Raw genomic sequence first — 21,465 nt, forward strand, 5'->3', positions numbered from 1 at the left:
AAGTGTATGGATCCCAGGAGACCTGGTGGATTTGAAAAGTGTGTGATAAGCTTGGGTAACTAATCACTTGCTTACCATCAGGGAAGAATAGCGAGTTCCAAGGTTTTAAGAAATAAAAATTGATTTGTGGTGTGAGATGGGCTGAGGAACAGCTGTTTCCTGAGTCATCTATGCATACAATTAATATGGTCCATTCACCCACGTTGCACACAATCAACCTGCTAATAGGCCAACTTAATAAATCTTAGTAAAGGACAACTAATGCAGCGCATCTGTGACATCTCATGCCAGTATACACGTCAGCCACATTCCTTCCTCTACACAGAAGGATAAATTAAAAATGCATTTCGGTGAAAGTGAAAAATTCACACTTGGATACAAGAATTTTGCTTAACTAATCTTCTGAGTGAAACATCACCCTCAGATCTTTATCGCTGCTATGCACCCAGCCGCTACAGAGACAGACAATTAATGTTTACGGGTCAATTTCAATCATATAAAAACATTCAAACATTGGAGCCAGTCTGCTAGCGCGTCAGCATGATGTCGCCTCTCGGCCTCGACTTTTCACGCTAACTACAAATAAACTAAAATCAGGCATGAAAATAAATTCTCACACTATTCCACAGATTTTTCACACCTATGCACATATGTGCTTATTCATCGCTCAAATTATGCACAATGGGAAATCATCGTCATTGGGATCTTTGCACTCATAGTGTGTATTCTTACTGGACAATACATATGGCCTCACCCTTTAAGAAATGCTCAAATTTTGAAACACAACATTGCAAATATAATGATAATGAGGATGAAATAAGAGCAAAAACTGTAACAGGCCCCATGACAGCCTGCAAAAGAAAGGAAAATAATGCGTTTGGGACTCGACACTATCAAGCTGCTCTCTAATGTGGATGATTTGGCCCTGCATTGTAAAGACACAATGTTAAATACATGCATAATCTCCGGCTATCTTCCAGCTTGTCTGGGGAATATTCTCCATGAGCCACACAATGCCAAAAAAGACACACACAGAGGGAAACAGGTCATTGTACACACACGAATCACAGTGACATTTGAAGGGAGGTGAATGCAGGTTTTCTGATTTGAGATGAATGTCATGGATTTGGAAGAATTAGGTTGGGACTGTGTGTCAGTGTAAGTGCCAAATTGGTTACACGATCTGGTGACCTTAAGGTCAAGACTTGGCAGACTTTAAATGTCGTTACAAAGCTGCAATCTTAGAAGAAAAGCTGTGCAAAATTTGTACCCTTCCCCATCGTTTCTTTGCGAACATACTCTCTGGAGGGCTTCAAAGGATGAGATCCTGATTGACTATAAAACTTGCGTTTGGAAGGCAGGACTAGGATGACAACAAGATGTTGTCTCAGTGATTTTTGTTTAAGATGAAGGAATATTTGAGGCTCATTTAAAGTCATTGTAATCTCAAATTCAATCTAATATGCTTGAGAGGAGATAAGACAAAGTAGGGAAGGATAATAGAGAGAGGGACAGAAAGAGTATAAGAAGCAGAAAAAGACCGACAGACAGAGAGCGGGAAAGGAAAGGATAGAGATGAGATTAGACGAAGCCAGCTTATCTCTCTGTGTGTTAAATCCACAGTATCAGTTACAGCCACTCTGGACTTGGTCAAACCAGCAGTGCGTGTCTGAAGAGATGAGCTGCCAAGTAACAGCACGTCTTCATCTGGGCTTCTTGTTTGTGTGAGAGTGTGTGTGTGTGTGTGGCAAGTTTGGAAAAATGTGTGTGAAGTTCACGTCATTTGTTCACAACAACACAAGATGCCCAAAATTAGATGTGTGAGATTATTGTGCCTCATTTCATTTTGTTAAGATAATAATTGCCCTTTCTTATTTTTATTCTCGTCTTTCTCTCTTGACACCTTTTAAAAGCCTGAAGGAGAGTTGTTGGAGCCATATTGAATCATTTTCCTTATGTACTGCAAGTTTCGGACCATTGTTATTTTTCCCTGTTAGTACTCCTGCCTTTTTGGTAATCTCTGACTGTAAGTGAGGAAAGCACACAAAAATGGACATTGTGGTAAAAGTGTGGGAAATTGGTATAAAGTGAAATATTAAAAAATGTGCCACTGTTTCAGAAATCTAAATATTTCATTGCACCTCTATTCTTGCTATGAACTACACCGAATAAGCCTTGAGCCTTATTCGATTTATAACTTCTTGAGCGGCTCTATAGGAAACAATCCACAAAGATCTGACACAAGAGCTGAGAGATGAATCTGTCCCATCACTTGATCCACCTACTGTTTGCAAAGGACTCATCAGAAGAGGTGTCGTGGAAGGGTGGCCATCAGAAAAGTCATTCATAAGTACCCACGACTGGACAAATTTTAAGTTTCTGATTCAAACTGTTGTCAATATGTATGGAAACAATCAGGAGAGAGGTTCAATAGTGAGTGTCTACAGCAATTTGTAAAGCATGCTGGAGACAGTGGTGGTTTGGGGAAGAATTCCAGCCAGTAGTGTTGGAGATCTTGTGAAAATTGATGGAATTTTGAATATGGAAAAGTACAATCAGCTTGTGATCCACTGTGCAATATCATCTGGAAATGGTATTTTCAACATCTTTATTTTTATTTTTTTCATTTATACATGCTATTATATAAGATACTGTAACTTGTATACAATTACAGCTTTTGTATTATGTTTTTATTCTTTGGATAAGAGTCGTGCGGGTAATCCAAAGGATTTTGTGCTAACTCGGTAAGTTTTAAATATGTTGTGAATGAGTCTTGGTGCAAAACCCAGTGAATGAAGCTGGTGATAAGTGAATGGAGGTGTGACTTTTCAGTTGATTACAGCTAAACAAACATTTATACTACACAATAATAATATAGCAGAACAATTATTGTAAGCATTTTTCATACTATACATGAAAAAGCATTTGTTTCTATTTTCATTTATAATTTTCACAGCGTGAAAATTATTTGTTCCATCAGTTATTTTGGCTTTATTGTGTTTTCCCTCTCCTTCTCCTCCGCTTTCATTTCCACTCTCAGTTGTTTCACAGCTGGATGCAAACTGCCAGTTTGATCTACAAGCAACCAATCAGCTCGTAATCTTAGACACTTTGAACTCACACAGTGCAATCAGCTGCAGGTTTAAAGGCTCAGAAAAAACCAATCAGTCTCCAGTCTCCAGTCTGACATGATTTTGAACCTGATTTTGTTTGTCATATGCGCTTGTGTGGGCTTGTTTTTCTGTGTTACAGTTAACCTGTTCTAGTCTGCAAGCATTACAATTGTGGATTGTACAATAAAGTAAATACTATATTGAAACTGTACTGTATATGTGTGCAAGATGAACCAAGGGTGTGACAATAAGTCTGTCCTTTGGTGGAAGTTGCTCTCATTACCTTTAAACAGTTCTCTCTTTAAAACACACACACACACACACACACACACACACACACACACACACACACACACACACACACACACACACACACACACACACACACACAGAGCACTCTGTCAGGCTAGACAAGCTAATCCCAGATAAGAGAGCAAAGACAACCCTTTTCATTAATGGCATCAGCTCACCAACAAAGGCTGGCTGACAGGCTGGCTAACTAAAGCACAAACAAACACACGCACGCCCACACAGGATAAAGTTATTTGAAGACACTAAAGTGACTGAGAAAGATCCAGGCAAACAATGCCCTGACAGAAACCCAGTTTTAAATGCAGCAGCAAATACGATTTCTTTCTTTAAATCCAACTTTGTATTTTGATGTGCACCGTAATTATCGGTGACATTTTTATCGCAACAAATCAACGGTCCCAGTTTAACTGTGTTAACAATGATTGACTTCTTTCTGATAGTAATTCAGCTTATATATACACAGTTGCTGAAATCCTAAACATTGTTGATGAGTTCGGGCAGTCTGAGCTGTGGAAAAAGAATACACGTTGGTTTATCTTGAATAATTGAAAATGTTTGAGTGCTCCATCCAGATACACTGATTCAACTTTCCGATTTTTCCTTACGTACATTATTGAGCATGCAGCAAACTCGTGCCAAGAAGGTAAATCCTGAAATGCTGAACCAACCCTTCATGTACTGAATAGCACTGGTGTATTGAATAGTAAGTGCAGCTATAAAGCATAGATGTTCAGTAATTTTTCAGTCAGTGTTACATTTGCGCATTTGAAGAAATCAGTTGATGAACATTATCAGTAGAAAGCAGCCGATGGAGATTCTCTGGAGCTGAAAATAAAGCCAGCTCTAACTCTTCCAGGCACAACTTCAGCCTTCCTTCAAAATGGAGTCAATCCCCATTGACTCTGATGTAATGTCCCAGCATTACAGCATCAATGTTTTTACAAGCCTGCTACATAAAACTAACTAACTAATAATAATAATTGTGTTGGGTCATGTACGGTTTGATTGATGTCCTGACACCGGAAGCTGATGCTGAGTGGTCTCTGCTAGCGTCACCTCAGCTAATTTGAGAGATTTTTAAAATACCTTTCGGGCTATTTTTAAATCGTTTGTCTGATCTTTATAAAGTCCTTGCAAGAAGTTTGAGCTTCAGCTTTGCTGAGTAAAATTCTAACATCCCAAGTCCATTAATTAGGACTAGCTAGCTAAGTAGTTTATGGAGGCAACTTGATAACCAAGCTAACTAGCCTTTAGCTGATAAATTAGCACTCCACTCTTTTTTCCTAATATGGTTTCAAAACTAACATGGTGGCATCTAGAACAGGAGATAAAGTAATAGTTCAGTCAAAATTTATTTAATATATAATCATCTCACAATACAGCAATTAGCACCATATGCCATTTTATTATAAAAGCTGCACCTCATCTATGACCATTGTTAATCTGTCCCTGGAGTCAAGCAGTAGATGTGATAATGTCCAAATACTTTGGAGTGAACTAAATGTGCAATATGCTATACTGTCCGTTGAGCAAGACACTTAATAAAGAAAACAAAGCAAAGAAAGAACAAAACAAAACAAACAGACGCTGCTTAAGGATGTTTAAAGTTTAAAGAGCTGCAAAAGCTTGCCATTTGTTTGTGAATCCTTTTCCAAATAAAATCCACAACAGAAGTGACCGACAAGAAATGACAGTCAGTCATACATAAAGAACAGATTACAGCTATACCTTTCTACTCACTATTTCTCCTTCCTGCTTCCATTGATGAACTGCAGTAATGCCTCTCTGCCTCCAGAGGGCAAATTCCCACAAGTAACCACTGAACTGTGAAAATTCTGCAGTGAATGTGAAAAAATGCTGCCGTTCTCCCTTGTCCCTTTTCCCTCTGTCACTCTCTTTTGAACTGGGTGCCTCTACTTTATTTATTGCACGTGTTCATTTGGTGTCTAAATTTCCATATTCATAGCTAAAGCATCCTTTGTCGTTATACATGTTCTTTGTTCCTTGGATTATCTTTAAATTAATGCATATATTTTCTTTTCCACACTGTGCGTGTTTCTCAAAGGCATTTTCACACTGCAGGCGCATCACCTTCTGTTTGCATAATAATGTCTGATGCTTTCACCACCTGTGCTTATATCAGATCCTGGCAGTGATGTAACATTAGTTTTAAATATTCTTCCCCCAAGATTAAGATACACTTTATTTGGCTTCACCAGAAAAACAAAACACTTTTTCATTCTTCAGTTCTGTGAAAAATTATTTAAAAAAGCAGGGCAAACACACACACACACACACACACACACACACACACACACACACACACACACACACACACACACACACACACACACACACACACACACACACGAAACAGAAGCCTAAAAAAAACTACACATTGGACAAACACCCATTTCCAGGAGCATCTTTCATTACTTGGCGTTTAGTGTCTTGATGCTGACAGGAATTAATGTTGTGTTTCAGCTGGTTATGTACCAGACGCTAGAAGCTTAAATTTACTGTATGAAATGTGGGTAGGGCCAGACGCTATTTTTTATACTTACTTGGTCAAGGCCTGCACAAAAATCAGCTGCAGGCAACAACGATTCTTAACACCAATGATTTTCATGGCAGATTTAATCAACTGGCCAGTTTGCGATTTCAGATGAACTCATCCCACAGCAGATGATACTCTCTCAAACTGCCTGGCAGAAAACTATCATCAGTTTCTGTTCAACACTACAGAGCTTCTTTCTCTACTCCTCTCTATCCCCAAAACACACACACACACACACATCCTTGTTCTTCTGCCTTTGTTGGGCAGAAACACACACAGTCACTCTCACGATTACTCTCGACGTTATCACCCATCTGGTTAGTGTTTGTCCAAACCACACAGGCCAATCCACTCTCCAGTAACCAAAACACACACACACAAACACATGATGCCATGAAACCACGAAATTACTCTAATTTGTTTTTAGACAGAGAGGGACATTTTGATTGAGGTTCCTGATATTTTAGGTTGCACCGATTGTTAGGGTGCAGGGAACAGAGGACGTCTGAGAGCTCAGACTGTAAAACTGCAGCTGTTCATACTAAAAAGAATTTACACCACACTCTCTCACTTTCTTTCACACGCACACACACACACACACACACACACACACACACACACACACACACACACACACACACACACACACTCCAGTTAAAATCAGAGTTGGACACAGGGCTTCTGAGTCTCGCCGTTGGTCTTACCTGCGCTTACAGTGATGGCTTCTATGAACTGGTCTCTCCAGCTGTTGGTTCCCACCAGCAGAGCCAGGTTGGTCTTCTTTATCAGCTTGTCCACTGTGTTCTGCCAAAGGAGAGACAGATTATCAGTCATTTGCATCTAGCATAGGAAATCTCTTGGATTTCGACACAGCATGAAATAAGAAACTGGCACTCAGCTTTCACAGGAAATGCATTTTTTTATGAATTTCCAGGGACATAATAAAGGTGAAAACATAAACATACTCTGTATCAGTTTCATACAATTCATGACTGAAGCTATAAGACGCACACTGCAGTGAAATATTAAAATTCAAGATTCTCTTACAGCTGCATCATTCCTGTGCATCACTTTATACATCTTCCCCAGCCTTATATTTGTGATATTTCTGCAAGAATTCAAAATATAGTTTTCACTACCATTTATTAAATAAACATTTAGATCTACAGTAGACTTGTTTGTTTTTCTTTCCATATATGTCTCTGTTTACGTCCATTTTCCTTCCTTTTTCTTTCCACGGTTTCCTTCCATGTGCATTATTTTACAGTATTTACATTTTTATTACAGTCTTCTTCAATAGGAAGAAGCTAAAACAGACTGGGGTAACACAAACAATCCAGCATGCACACACATATACTAATTAGTGAGCACTGGGGGAATGCACTCTCCTTTTCTGAGGGAAGCTGTGATGCTACTTGTGTTGAATGGAGCTTAGGTGTGTAAATAGGGCTTCTTAGCTGTGGACACAAACATGCACAGACACAGCCAGCTTTACTCTGCCTATTGTATCTGGAGTGTTCGCTTAACTGCATTCACCTAGGTTTTGTGCATAATACCGTCTTCTACGATTGCCATTTTATCATTCTCTAATGCTGTTACTTTTATCAGCTTTGCTTTCCATCTCTTTTCTTCGCTCCCTCAATTACTTTGGACTCAGTCAGACTGAAACATGCATATGCATGGGTTTCCTGTGTGTATCCATGTGAATTTCCGCTTTATTTTGGGAGGGCCCCATGCTGGGACTGAGGAACGTTATGTATTTTTCTTCTGAAAGACACATGAAAAGACTTCTTGACTCTGTGTTTATCTTAGAAAGGGGTCAAAATCATCAAGATTGGTTTCATCATAGAAATCTAACAGACACAATGTTTGCTTTAAATGAGTGAAAACTAAATTATGTCAAAATCAAAAGAAAGTAAGTACTAGTGAAAATTATACTTGAGATAAAAGCTGCAATTTGCACATTGTAAAGTCAGTATTTTGTGGCTTATGTAATTTAATTATAACTTAACTAAAAATAAATTGTTTTTCCTTTGGATGACAGTAATTACATAACTACATAAATGACTTGAGAAGGAGTAAGTTAATATTTTGGGATGACAGTTTTTCTTACAATACTTTTCTAATCTTCAGTCAGTAAGCTGAACTGGAGTTTAGTTTTAATCCTCCAGCAAGTGGTGCTATATAATCCAGTGATGATTGAGCTAAAAGTCACAAGTAAAATTAAAAGATAACACAGTCTGACAGGCATAAAATTATACTTTTGTATCAACATAATTCCCAATGAGCTTTTATCCAAAAACTGGTATACAGGTCCTGAGTGAGTGCCTATACCCATCTGTAGAACAACATGGAGGCTCTGACATAGAAATAAGAAAGCTTGCCTAATAGAATTTAGATTGTGTTGAAGAGTAAATGTGGTCATATTGTAGATTGCAGTTCAATTTCATGAGAAGTGTAGAAATTCTCATGATTTTGAAAGTCTTATGAGAGACTTTTTGCCTTCTAGGCATTTCCATTTCTAGTCCCACATTTCAATAAATTGCTCCAGACATTTCTCATTTTCCCAGCACCATATTTAAAGAAATAATCAGTGGCTCAAGACTTTATTATTATTTATTTATTTATTATTATTGTGCTAAAAACACAAGGGTAAAAACATTGTAAAACTTTTTTTCCTTTAACCTCTCATCCTTGTTCAGTCTCTAATGTCACTCTACATCTGCCAGTGGACAGTACTTTAGATAACTATAGGATCTCTTTACACACACACATACACATACACACTGAACTACTTGACAAACTATAGTATCCTGTCAAGTGGCAGGCTATTAGTGGGTGCTATTAGCTGTCTTTTTAGAGTGATTGTGTAGGTGGAGCAGGAGCAAAGAACATGCATTAGTACACACAGTCCCACACATACACACACAAATGTAACATGGATGGTAATTACATCTGCACTCGTCTTAAGAGTCTGTGTGGGTGAAGGGAAAGGAGGAAATTAAGCAAACATAACAAATATCCAATTATTTCCTATATGTATCAGAAAAATTTGTGCATGAATATGTTATATGAGCTTTATTTTAATCCTTTGTTGCCCTTTTGTGAACATATTAGCATATTACTACACTCGCAATAGACAATAATAATAATAATACTAATAATAATAACTTTATTTGTAAATCAAAATCAAGTTCTCCATAGTTTGACTAAAACCACACAATAAAAAATAATCATACATGTTCCAGCATACAGACATGCAGTCAGCCATATGGTCTTATATTAATTCCAACATACACCCTTCCGTACACCAATTTGAGGGTCTCGAAAAGCGCTATATAAATGCAATCCATTATTACTATTATTATTATTAGATGAGAACTATGGCCAAAAATAATGGGAGAAAGATTAAGGAAAAGCTAACCTATAAAAAGGAGTTTTGAGCAGTCATGTAAAACAAACCACTGCTTCAGCCGATCTAATAATGTGAGGAAGGCTTTTCCAAAGTTTAAGAGCTACAACCTCAAAAGCACGATTGCATGAAGTTTTCATCAGCAGCCTAGCTGTTGCATTCTAAACTAGTTGAAGACACACAGAACGAAAAACATGTAAACAGCATGTCTTTCATCGTCACTTCCCTCTCTCACACCAACCGGTCGCAGCAGATGGCCCCGCCCCTCCCTGAGCCTGGTTCTGCCGGAGGTTTCTTCCTGTTAAAAGGGAGTTTTTCCTTCCCACTGTCGCCAAAGTGCTTGCTCATAGGGGGTCATTTGATTTTTGGGCTTTTTCTCTGTATGTATTATTGTAGGGTCTACCTTACAATATAAAGCGCATTGAATTGAACTGAACTGAATTGAATTGAATTGAAAGACAGGATAAGGAATACTGAGACATGTATGTGAAAACAATAATATATATGGGAGAAAATTAAAGCATGTATTCAAAGTTCCAAATTGTTGGATAACAGACAACACGTAGGTTTTGAAAGCAGACAGAGATATGTCTGCTTTTAAATATCCTATTGTGTCATGAAATCTTATTGTTCAAGGATGTTTGAATCCGAAAGTTATACTTCAGAGTAAAACATCCTCAGTTTTCCTGCCATCTAAACTTGTTTTATTGTCCTCAGATGAGATCTGTCATCTTTATCTCACCACACAAAGGCTTCATTTCAATCCAAAGTACCTAAACTGCATGCAATCTGTGTCCACTGCCATGTGCAAACTTACAAAAACTATGCAAACCAGTCAGCTGATATATGAAAAAGCATGGGATGTCTTTTTCTCCCGTTTGACTATATAGGCTTCGTTTCGGTATATTTGATGTCAGCAATGCAAAAGATTACACACTAAATGTCACAGTGTAACAGGATAGCTTTCTCCCTAGTATAAAGGGTAAATATAGCCCATATCCTTTTGTAAATCAATGCTAATGTGTCAAAGCACAATGAAAAAAGCAACACACAACTCTATATATGGCTACAGAGTTTTAAAAATGGTGGCTGCTATAAAATTCTGCTTACTCAACCAATCAATTCACCTCTACAAGCTGTATCCCCCGGAGTTCCTGTGAAGTGAAAAATGCTACCATTTAAACAGAGTCTTTTGGAGCTCTGACTTTTGTTCCTGTAGTAGAAACACACTTAGTTCCTGCACTGGAAATATAGTCAATGTGGCACCGCCTTACCTTGAATTCATATGATTCCTCGATGATCACCTCCAGTTTGACATGATCTCCCAACATTGGACGGCCCATTTCAGCTATGCGGCGTTCCTCTTCATCTTTTCCTGTCAGCGGCTCTTCTTCCACTTCTTCGTCTTTCTGCTGTTCCTCTGAAGAAACAAAACAGGGGACACAAACAGTTAGAAAAGAAACAGCAGTAAGCCAGTCAGTTGTGTTAATGCAGATTGGAATTTATGCAAGAGATTAGCTGAAAAAAAGATAATAAAGTGAGGGAAGCTAGTTGTGTAGCACACCAGAAGAAGTAGTTTCAAATAAGAAATAAGCTGATATTGTTATTTTATTTATTTATTTATTTTTTAAGTTTTCAAAATCAGTTTTCTCAAAAGTTAGCATGTCAGGTGAAACCATGTCAGGTGAAGTTGTCAGGTACAACTTCAAGGTCACATTCTGGATGATCTTGTTCTAGTGGAGTGATATCTCTTATACTACAATGAAGAGGACTTTCTTCTTCCAGTCTTTATGCCAGTCACACTGCAGTTACCATACCAAAGTGCGATGTAGCTGTTCAGGATGCCCAAACAGCTTTTATTGAGACCCAACATTGCCTCCATAAAACGGGGTTCTCACTTGCTTCATTTACCAACCTCTACACCTTTGGAGACAGAGCCTTCAGTGTGTCAGCGCCTACCCTGTGAATTCCCATCTGAGCTCGGCAGTGTCCCTTCATTTAACTTCTCAAAACCTTTTCAAACAGGCCTCCAACCTCTAGCCTGTTTACTTATTTCATCGTAGTTGCTGATGAGATGATGTGCGCTAGTGTTGTATCATCAGTCTTGTTTCAGCAAAGTATGGAGCAACGGACAGAGCACACAGCCCCGTGTGACCCCTGTGTTCAGTTTGATGAGGTCTTACTGTAAGCATTTACTGTTTGCACAGTATGCCAACTGTAAGGGCTCCAGAGAAGGTGGGAGGCTGGTTTTGATAAGATCCATGACTAGTCGGATGAATCTCTTCACATTAGTTGCACCTGCAGGTTTTCTTCTCTGGTGTAAGTTTCAGTGCCTTAAACCTCCCATAGAACTCATTCAGCTGGTTTTGGTGGGAGGGTTGTGTCGTCCACTTGCGGTATTATTTTACAGCCCGAATCTCCTGCTACATGAGCCCAGTGTCCCTGGAATCACAGAATTTGCTTTCAATTTTTCTTATGTATGCCAACTTAGTCTTCTTGATGGCTCAGTAGAGATCAGTTTTTGCCAACCTGAGCACTACTTTTACCCCCAATCAGAAGGCAGCATCCTTAATTCTCAGCTCTTTAAGGCTCTCTGATGACATCAGAAGAAGGGTTTGATAACTGTAACAACACACATACACTTGGAGCATACATGCTCCAATCAGTACTTGCAAAAAAGTCCTGAAGTGCTGTAGTTGTATCTGGCCAGGATGCAACTACTGGTCTGATCGGATTTGCCTTAATGCGTTTCAGTAATGTTCTCTATGCTGGAAAAAGCATAACAGAAATGTGATGTTTGTATACACCATATTAAATGTGTTATTGCGCCTGGTTGGAACACGCTATTGGAATTTGGATAGAACAATTTAAGTTTATGTATATGAAATCTCCAGCAACCACCTTGAAACTGTCTGAATGAACAGTCTCTAGCTCACTGATGGCACTGTACAGCTGCCACAGGATGTCCTGGGTGGTGACAGTGAATTACTATAGCTGGTAGAAGGGTTGGAATTTCACTATCATATCTTTCAAAAGAAAATGAGTTGTGACAATTCCACTGTTGCTGCACCACATATAATGTAATGTATACACACAGTCCTCCACCTCAGGTCTTACTGGTGCTTACAGAAGGCTGTTAGTCTGTCCAGCAGGAATGCAACATCAGAAATGTTGCTACGGAGTCAGGTTTTGGTCAAAACAAAAACAATACAGTGTCTCGCATCCTGCTGTGTGTGTACTTGCAGCCACAGATAATCCATCTTATTCTCTAAGGAATGAACATAGGCAAGTAAGAGTGATGGGACTGATGGTCTGTTTGGGTTAGCTCGGACGCTTTCTTCATTCACTTGTGTGTCTGTGCACACTGCTTCATGTACGTCATACCCCACACAGCTCTGTCAGACCAGCTCAGTGATCTCAGCTTTCTTCAAACACAAAGTCTCCCACAGACTTCTCAAGGTTACGCCTCATTTTCAGCAGCATCTTTCGGTTGGTCCTTAATATGAGACACTCATGATGCTCAAGACAAACACAACAAATATGATGCCGTGTATTTTCCTCTAAAATTCCAAACTTTTTATCTGTAATGAATACACGGGCGATCGTGGCTCAAGAGTTGGGAGTTCACCTTGTAATCGGAAGGTTGCCGGTTCGAGCCCCGGCTTGGACAGTCTCGGTCGTTGTGTCCTTGGGCAAGACGCTTCACCCGTTGCCTACTGGTGGTGGTCAGAGGGCCCGGTGGCGCCAGTGTCTGGCAGCCTCGCCTCTGTCAGTGCGCCCCAGGGTGGCTGTGGCAACAATGTAACTTGCCATCACCAGTGCATGAATGTGTGCGTGAATGGGTGGATGGCTGGACTTTGGGGTCCTTGGGGACTAGTAATGCGCTATACAAATATTTACCATATAACACAAAACCCTCAGCGTACCAGGTACAAATACATTTTGATCACTAATTCTTCAAAGAGAGCTGGTGATCATATGCCATTATTGGCACTTTATTCATAATTGCCACTTCAAGTAGCAATCTTTGTCTTAAATTATTAACTAGAAGTGTCTGCAATTTTAACTTATTTAATTAGCTTTATATTCTTCAACTGTTTTAGCACCATTACTAAATGGAAAATACTTCCACTAGTTCCCCTGTTATCTCATTATCCCTGTCGCTCTGTCTTTCACACGCCACCCCCATCTCTTTTCTTTTCTCTGTCTTTATGGTCTGTGCCAGTAATTGAGATTCACCGTCGAGAAAGAACTCACTGCTGGTATCAAAGGGTGAGGCGTCAGACAGAATGGCCTTGATCATATTTTTCACGGGGGAACAGTTATCCATGCTGTTGCCTTCCATTATTGTGCACTGCATTGTGGGTCTACACCAACCCGTTGGTCATTTGTTCCCCTCAGTTGGGTTTGCTGCATGGAGCTTATAGCTCACTTGCACAAACAGCCATGCAAATGTCTGCCAAGAGCACTTTCATCAAACTTGTACTCCACAAGCAAGGGGCACAATTTAGAACTGTGGTGCCCAGCGTGTTCATGTAGCAACAGAGTAAAGTCTAGGGCAACCAAAAGGCAGCCTGCTATTTTTCTTTTTAATTACTGCAGTATACAAAAGCCACCTGTTAATAACAAAGCATTCACCAGGAATAAATTCCTAGCAGACTTCTTTGTTAGCCAGCTGTAGCACACAAAACAGATTAAATTAAATTAGCTGAGAATATCACCTGCCTCTTCAGTCTATGCAGATGCTTTCACTGTTCCTATACCTTAGAACCACTTTCAACACCACACTGTCTGCCCATAGCCTTTAAACTGCAGGGAAAATATAGCTGGTTCACTTCTGCCTCACTACCAAATAGATAACAATGGTCATCTAACATTTCTGTTTTTCTCCTTTAATGGTGCAGTGTGTCCTGTAATAAGTCCAACATTTTGTTGACCTATCAGTCCACCCTGACCTTCACCATATAAGGATTCTGTGGCTTAAAATTACAGCTATGTCACCTCACTTCCTTTTTTGACCTGGCCAAAGGTCGACGGGTTACAATAAACTGTGTCTGTAAACAACCATGTGTATTTTTTATACTAACAGTCACTTCAGATATGACGGCAGTCTCTAAAAATAAAATTTTTATCTCAGCAGACTTTCAATCTTCGCTTTTTAGCTAACTTGAATTTACAATATAGTGATTATCGCACACACATAAACACACACAGCTGCACCAAAGCTAATTTAATGAACTCTAATACCAGCATACAATAAGTCATATGTGAGATGAGGATGACCTGGCAGTATCCTCGTTAGCTACACTCCTTCTGTGTAAATGAATCTGACAGAGGTTGAATGTTGCAGGGTAAGATGCTGCTTCTTGTCAAAGCTACTGTCTGCACAATTTATCATTCGGATTTCTTCTCCCGTTGTCCTTCTCTGTGCTCCTTTGAAGCTAATTCAATTAATACTACTGAATATGCTTTTAAGTCAGGACAGCTATACAGAAATATTACTAAAGCATTTAAATATGCGTTGAATTCAGCATTGTACATAATTAGATTCAAAATTGCATACTTTTAAACTTTTTGATAATGTATATTTGGATGAAAACAGACCTAAAATATGAGGATAGTATACGCTGTGGTATGTGTATTTTTGTTGCGTAACATTTTATACCTCCAACTCCAGCTGTCCTACTCTTTAAAATCTTTTTCATCTCCGGCTCTCATAATTAAAATCTCTAATTTGTATTCACCCTTTTCTCTGTTTGATTCTAATTTTTTCTCCTTCCTGATTTGGCTTTGTTTCAAGGGGGCTTCAGAAAACTGTGAAAGTTAAAAAACAAGGAACACATCACTAATTCAGGTAGCAATACTGACAATATGACGCAGCTCTCGAGTTAATTGTGCTCTGTGGCATATTCAGTGGGAACAAATGAGCCCATGAGGTACAGTTAGTACAGGTTAGTGCTCTCTGTCCCGCTAGCAAGAAGTCACAATTTGTACTTTTGAAAATGTAGAAAGATTATACTGTCAACTTTGCCTGCTAGGAAACAGAATTATTATTATTATTTCACTTTATTGTCCTTTCCTATCTTCCACAATGGACTGCAAATACCAATGCTAGACAGTTACAAGTTTGTATTTTATGCGACCTTTTGCAGATGTGTCTCTGATTTTTTTTCTTTAGAAAGAACCTTTTAATTCTAAAAATCTAAGCTCTAAGCTGTTTTCACACATTCATTGTGCCCGTTTTCAAGACATTATACAGTGTCCAACTTACCCAGATTGGACATCAAACTAATTTTTACTTTACAAGCTCCTAATAGCAAGTTCCTTAATCCCTGATTGATACCATTTGAGTGTGAGTAGTAGAACTTCCTGCATGGTTTATGTAAGCCTCACATGCATATCCAGTTGTGAATGTGCAGCTAGGGCAGCTATATAGAAATATAGTTGTAAAGAAAATCTGACATTTTTGTCTGGTACATGTAAGAAGGGGCGACTTCAAATAATTTCCAAATCTGATTTTTCTGAGACTGTTTGGAGTTCATGTGTGAAATTATCAAAAGAAGGCCACAAAAGAGCAGCTGAGAGGCATACACTTCACCAACCCCAATGTACTTTTATTGTTATATCAGATAACAATGATTTGGGGCTTCATATAGTATGGCACACCATAACAATTAGATTAGACTCAGTGATTACAGCATGACCATATTTGATATTCAACTATCCAACAAGAGTTGTTGTTGGATAGTTGAGAAGCTTATTGTAGAGATCAAGTAAAGAAGCAGGGTCTAAACTTGTTTATTTATTATGGCTAGCATATAAAGCTTTTCTATCAGCATAAAATTGATCCAGGTAAATCATCAGTCCAAATTCTAGGCAATAACATGTGGTCCAACACCATATACAGATGCTAGCTTCAAATGTACACCCTGGAAAGGAACATTCAGTTTCTGAACTTAAATAGTGCTAAATTTAACTCAGTCTACGTGTGTTTCTTTCTGAATTTTCTCCACGGTATTGTCTTTAGTTTAGGAATTGTGTCTGCCTCTTTGTCTGGGTGAAACATCTGTCAATACGTGTCTGACAGGAGGTAGCATGTGTTCGGTGTGCATGTGGGATTTCACACCTTGTCATGTTTGATGGAGCCCCTACTTTAACAGAAGTGATAGAAGGTGACTTGGAGGGGAAGCAGAGAGTAGAAAGGTTGAGTAAGGGGCAAAGATGAAGGAAAGAAAGAACAATCAGAGAGAAGAGAGAATTTTTGTCATGTTTAATTGATTCAAGATTCACTGGAGAACGTAGAGGAAAAAGAGGAAAGGCAAGAAGAGAAAAACAAAGAGCAGGAACAGAGGGGAGAAGCATCAGTGCTTTGGGAAGGAGGAGATATGCAGATGGAAGGAGGAAGAAGACAGGAAGGAGACAATTGAAGACAGGGCCTCTGACAGGATTAAACAGTACAGCAGGGGACAAGACGGAGGAAGAAGCAGTTGTTATACTGTCACAATTCTGAAGAGTGTCACAGAAGGAGTCACAAAAGCAGATGGACAAGAAGAACTTTTAAAGACTTAACACAGTTTTACCAGGTCCATTACATGAGATTAAGGAAAAGAAAGGGAAAAAAGAAGGAAATACAAATAAAGGAGAAGAGTATGGGGATATAGATAAGAAAGAATATCATATGGAACATTTTGAAAAAGCAAAAAAGAGACAAGAAAAGAGAGGGTGAAAATAAAACAAAAATGGGTAGAGGGCAGGTAAATGAATGTAGCAAGAGGAAAAAAACAGGAAAATGCATATGAAAGTAACAACTGGAGTTTATGCTGCTTTTCTTTTCTTTTCAGAGTTTTGTTAGAGTGACAACCCATGTTAGTCACTACAGTTAGGTACTTGTTTTTGTTTAGAACTGAAGGATGTCTGGATAATGTATCTGAGGCAGACTCCTGAAGTGCTGTGTGCTGTCAATAAGGCTGAGCTAGAAGCTGGGTTAAATGCTATCGCTTATTGTCTCCCTAGCAACACTTTCTAGTTCCTCCTGGGGGATCACAATGCATTCCTATGCCAGGTGAGAAGTAATATCTTTCCAGCAGGTTATGGATCTTCATCAGGGTCTCCTTCTAGTTCAGGGAAAAATCTCCCAGAGGAGATGCCCAGCGGGGATCCTAACCACCACAACTGACTCCTTTTCACACAGAGAAGCAGTGACTCTTGTCTGAGCTCCCTCCAGATGTCTCCTAACTCTATCTCTAAGGGTTAGCCCAGGCGCTAAGTTACACCCAGCAAGAATATGTGCTTGCTGGGTGTTGTTTTCTGTAGTAATTGTATAAGCTGTACAATACTGATTTCAAAAATTTACAATTGCTCTTATAAATAATCTTAACTTCTACAGATTTAATTAGAGTAGTAATGAGAAATTGAATGATATGAGGAGCCTGCAATTTAATTAACCTAACTTACTCTTCCATTTTAAACAATCTAGCACTGAATATGAAATAAAAAAAATAGTAATCAGTGTCCTCATTCAATAAAATAAACAAAACAACACAAGCATTAATGTGAAATGATCATTAATCATTGCATATGTGAAATTTACTTAGAATTGCATATTGCTGTATTGCTTGGTGATTTTGCAGAGTTAATGACTCTGTTTTGCAATCTCTCATTAAATAGATTTGTAATGATGTTTACTGTTCTGCACAACACAGGGTTCAGTGGGTTTGTACATTATGGATATGTAATGTACATACTAATAAACAAACAGAATATGGAGAGATACATAGAAACATGTACATAAACATACTGACTGGCATGATGAAGAGTATCATGTGTCCAATTAGTTGATGCTGTTTTGACACATGTACCATCTTAATCAATACAATGCACATATGTTTACCTCTGCATTAGTATAAATTGTATCTGTCTGTGCCTGTTTTATACTGTACACATGCTTGCATGTTTTAGGACATGGGGTCATTATTACTTTCTGCAGGGCATGTGTGTTTTCAGCCTTTTTCCTCTCAGCAATATTCCTTCCTCACGCCGCACTTTTTCCCCCAATGTGAAATATTTAGCTTCATGGGTTGTGGTGAACTATCTACTGCTTGAGGTTCCTCGGGACAAAATTTGAATGATGCTGTATCTGAGGGTCATCCAGAAACTTCAAAAATTCCATGTAAATTCAATTGAGTTTACCCTCAGAAAAAAAACAACTATGTGCATAAAACATGTGATCACTCAAAACATCTTCTGTGGGAGTCCAAGATCCATTTACTTTATTTAAAGAGAGAAACCAACACTTCACATCTGCAACAATACTGTCACCCAATTTGATATCTGCCTACACATGCAAACAATAAATATCCAGCTGCACCTGCACAAACAAGCCAGAGCTGAACAGGTACTCATACCTTCTCTCCAAAAGTTGTTGAAAGGGAGATGGAGGAAACTAGTACAAGAAGAGGATAAAATAATCGACAAAAACACATTGAAAGGCATCTTTTGTCAATGTGCTACGGTTCTATTAAGTAAAAGCAGACTCGGGTTGAAAAATAAGTGAAATTTAAGGCAGCTGAATGTTGAAGCACTGACACATGAACTTAAGATGCCTTCAAAATACTGGAGCCAAGCTACAGTTGTGGTAAACTGATGAGGTTTAAGCTGAAATCTGAGGTGGGGTGATGCTATTGTTATTGGCAAAACATTGCTCTAGGGCATCTGTGCATAATCAGTCATAAAGTATCTGAGTATGCACAGACTAAATCTTGTGCGTCACGTTCTCTGCCCTGCAGTAAAGAAAATAAAGACCAGGTTCATGCAGTGATGTCTCTCTCATTTCATCCTCCTTATCACTACTGAGTTGATCACAATAAAAAACTTAGCAAACAAACCAGGTATGAGTAAAGACACTGCAGCATTCTGTGCTTCTGAATACCTGAATAACAAGAACAGCATAACAAGAAAAAATTTCATGGACTCCTATGATTGTATTTTATGTACTCTGCTTACTGTCCTAAAAAAAAAGCCTTGTTATCAATATCTCTTCTATTTCCAGTAAAGTCAAGTGACTACAGGAAATTACTGAACTACACGGTTCCCCTCTGTTCTCTTTGCATAATATGTAGCTCCTTATATCAGTGCAACAGATGTCAAACCAGTTGCCTGTTTAGACACTATATGAATTCTGTGAACCTAATTTCCTTTAAGCAAAACACAGGTAAATGAAACAGCCGCATCAAAAGACAAGAATATCAGCCTTTTATCTTTGGTTCAGAATAAAAGAACAAGAGATGAAACGGGACCTTGCTGGAAGAAAAGCTGACTATATTCTCCCAGTCATAAAACCTTGTATGTCAGAGCTGTTTTCTGGGATTCATATCTGACGGCACAATTAGCAAATTAATCAACACTGGAGAGTGAATGTGCCTCTTTTGGACTGTGCTCAGCAGCTGTCTCAGGGGTAGGACACTTAAAAGCCAATTTAAAATATGTTGGATTGTGCCAAAATGCTCTGAGAAAACCAATTCTACATTCCACAGTCTCTCTGCAGTACTTTGTACTAATTTACTGAGTTTACAATAATAATAATAGTTTACTGAAATTGCAACCTCAGTAAACACTAATTGGAAATTAAGAATACAAAACAACATAGTCCCATGTTTTCACATATTCAACTGTGTTTGTTATAAAAAGCTGCCAGTGCTACCCCTCAGCCTCCTGAACACCTATGGTATAAACTTGAAAAAATGTGGTGACTTCCTTCTTGAGTTACCACATTCATCCACAAGATTTTCTGAGAAAAGGTCCTCAGACTTCTGAGATTTTGACTTTTCTAATTCAATTCAATTCAATTCAATTTTATTTATACAGTGCCAAATAACAACAAAAGTCACCTCAACGTGCTTTATATTTTAAGATAGACCCCAAAATAATACATACAGAGAAAAATCCAACAATGATATGACCCCCTATGAGCAAGCACTTTGGTGACAGTGGGAAGGAAAAACTCCCTTTTAACAGGAAGAAACCTCTGGCAGAACCAGACTCAGACTCATCTGCTGCAACCAGAGATTTTTAATTTGAAAATCCTAGTTCATCCTTAGTTATTAGTAAGTAGGTAAGTAAGTAAGTAAAACTTTATTTATATAGCACCTTTCAAGATAAAAATCACAAAGTGCTTCACAGAAGCTAAAACCTAAAAATAAAAATCAACTAAAAGCAAGTTTAAAAAGATGGGTTTTTAGCTGTTTTTTAAAAGCGACCACTGAGTCCACAGATCTCAGGCTCAAAGGGAGAGAGTTCCACAATCTGGGGGCCACAGTTCCAAAAGCTTTGTCGCCTTTTGTTTTCAGCCTCGTGTGCTGGACAGCAAGCAAGCCCTGGTCACATGACCTCAGGGACCTGCTGGGAATGTATGGATGCAAAAGTTCACTTATATATGTTGGTGCTTGTCCATGCAGGGCCCTGAAAGTCAAGGTCAAAACCTTAAACTGGATCCTGAATTTAACGGGGAGCCAGTGCAGCTGAATCAGCAGGGGTGTGACATGGGAAAACTTGGAGGACTTGGTCAGAAGCTTTGCAGCAGCGTTCTGAACAACTTGCAGACGCTCCAAAGAGGCTTTACATAAACAAGTAAACAAAGAATTACAGTAGTCCAGACGAGATGAAACAAATGCATGAATGACAATTTCTAATTCGGAGCGCGATACAATGGGACTCAGCTTAGCAATGTTTCTCAAATGATAAAAACAGGAGCGAACCAAGGATTTTACATGGGCATCCAAAGTCAGAGCTGAGTCAATACTAACACCAAGGCTCCTGATAGACGGTTTTGCAAATGTAGCAAGTGGACCCAAGCTTTCCATAACACTAGGTACAAAATTTTTAGGAGCACAAACAAGAACTTCAGTCTTCTCCTCATTTAGTTAAAGAAAGTTTCCAGCCATCCAACATCTAATGGAGTCTATGCACTTGTGCAAAATCTGTAGCTAGAACAACTATAAGCTGCTTAGCCACAACCTTTTCTAAAATCTTAGAAATGAACGGTAATTTTGAAATCGGTCTGTAGCTACTGAGAA

At 38.8% G+C, this 21,465-nt stretch overlaps 1 protein-coding gene across 3 annotated transcripts in view; it reads right to left on the reverse strand.

Moving 5' to 3' along the window:
• Nucleotides 1-21,465, reverse strand: part of slc8a1b (solute carrier family 8 member 1b) — a 139,478-nt gene that overhangs the window by 24,125 nt on the left and 93,888 nt on the right. For all 3 annotated transcript variants that reach the window (XM_004553424.4, XM_004553425.4, XM_004553423.4), the window contains exons 6-7: nt 10,669-10,814; nt 6,687-6,786 (exon numbers count right to left, since the gene is read on the reverse strand). In XM_004553424.4, the coding sequence (XP_004553481.2) occupies nt 6,687-6,786; nt 10,669-10,814 (246 nt within the window). The remainder of the gene's footprint in view (nt 1-6,686; nt 6,787-10,668; nt 10,815-21,465) is intronic.

The sequence above is a fragment of the Maylandia zebra genome, linkage group LG13 (assembly GCF_041146795.1).
Source record: "Maylandia zebra isolate NMK-2024a linkage group LG13, Mzebra_GT3a, whole genome shotgun sequence".
Lineage (NCBI taxonomy): Eukaryota > Metazoa > Chordata > Actinopteri > Cichliformes > Cichlidae > Maylandia > Maylandia zebra.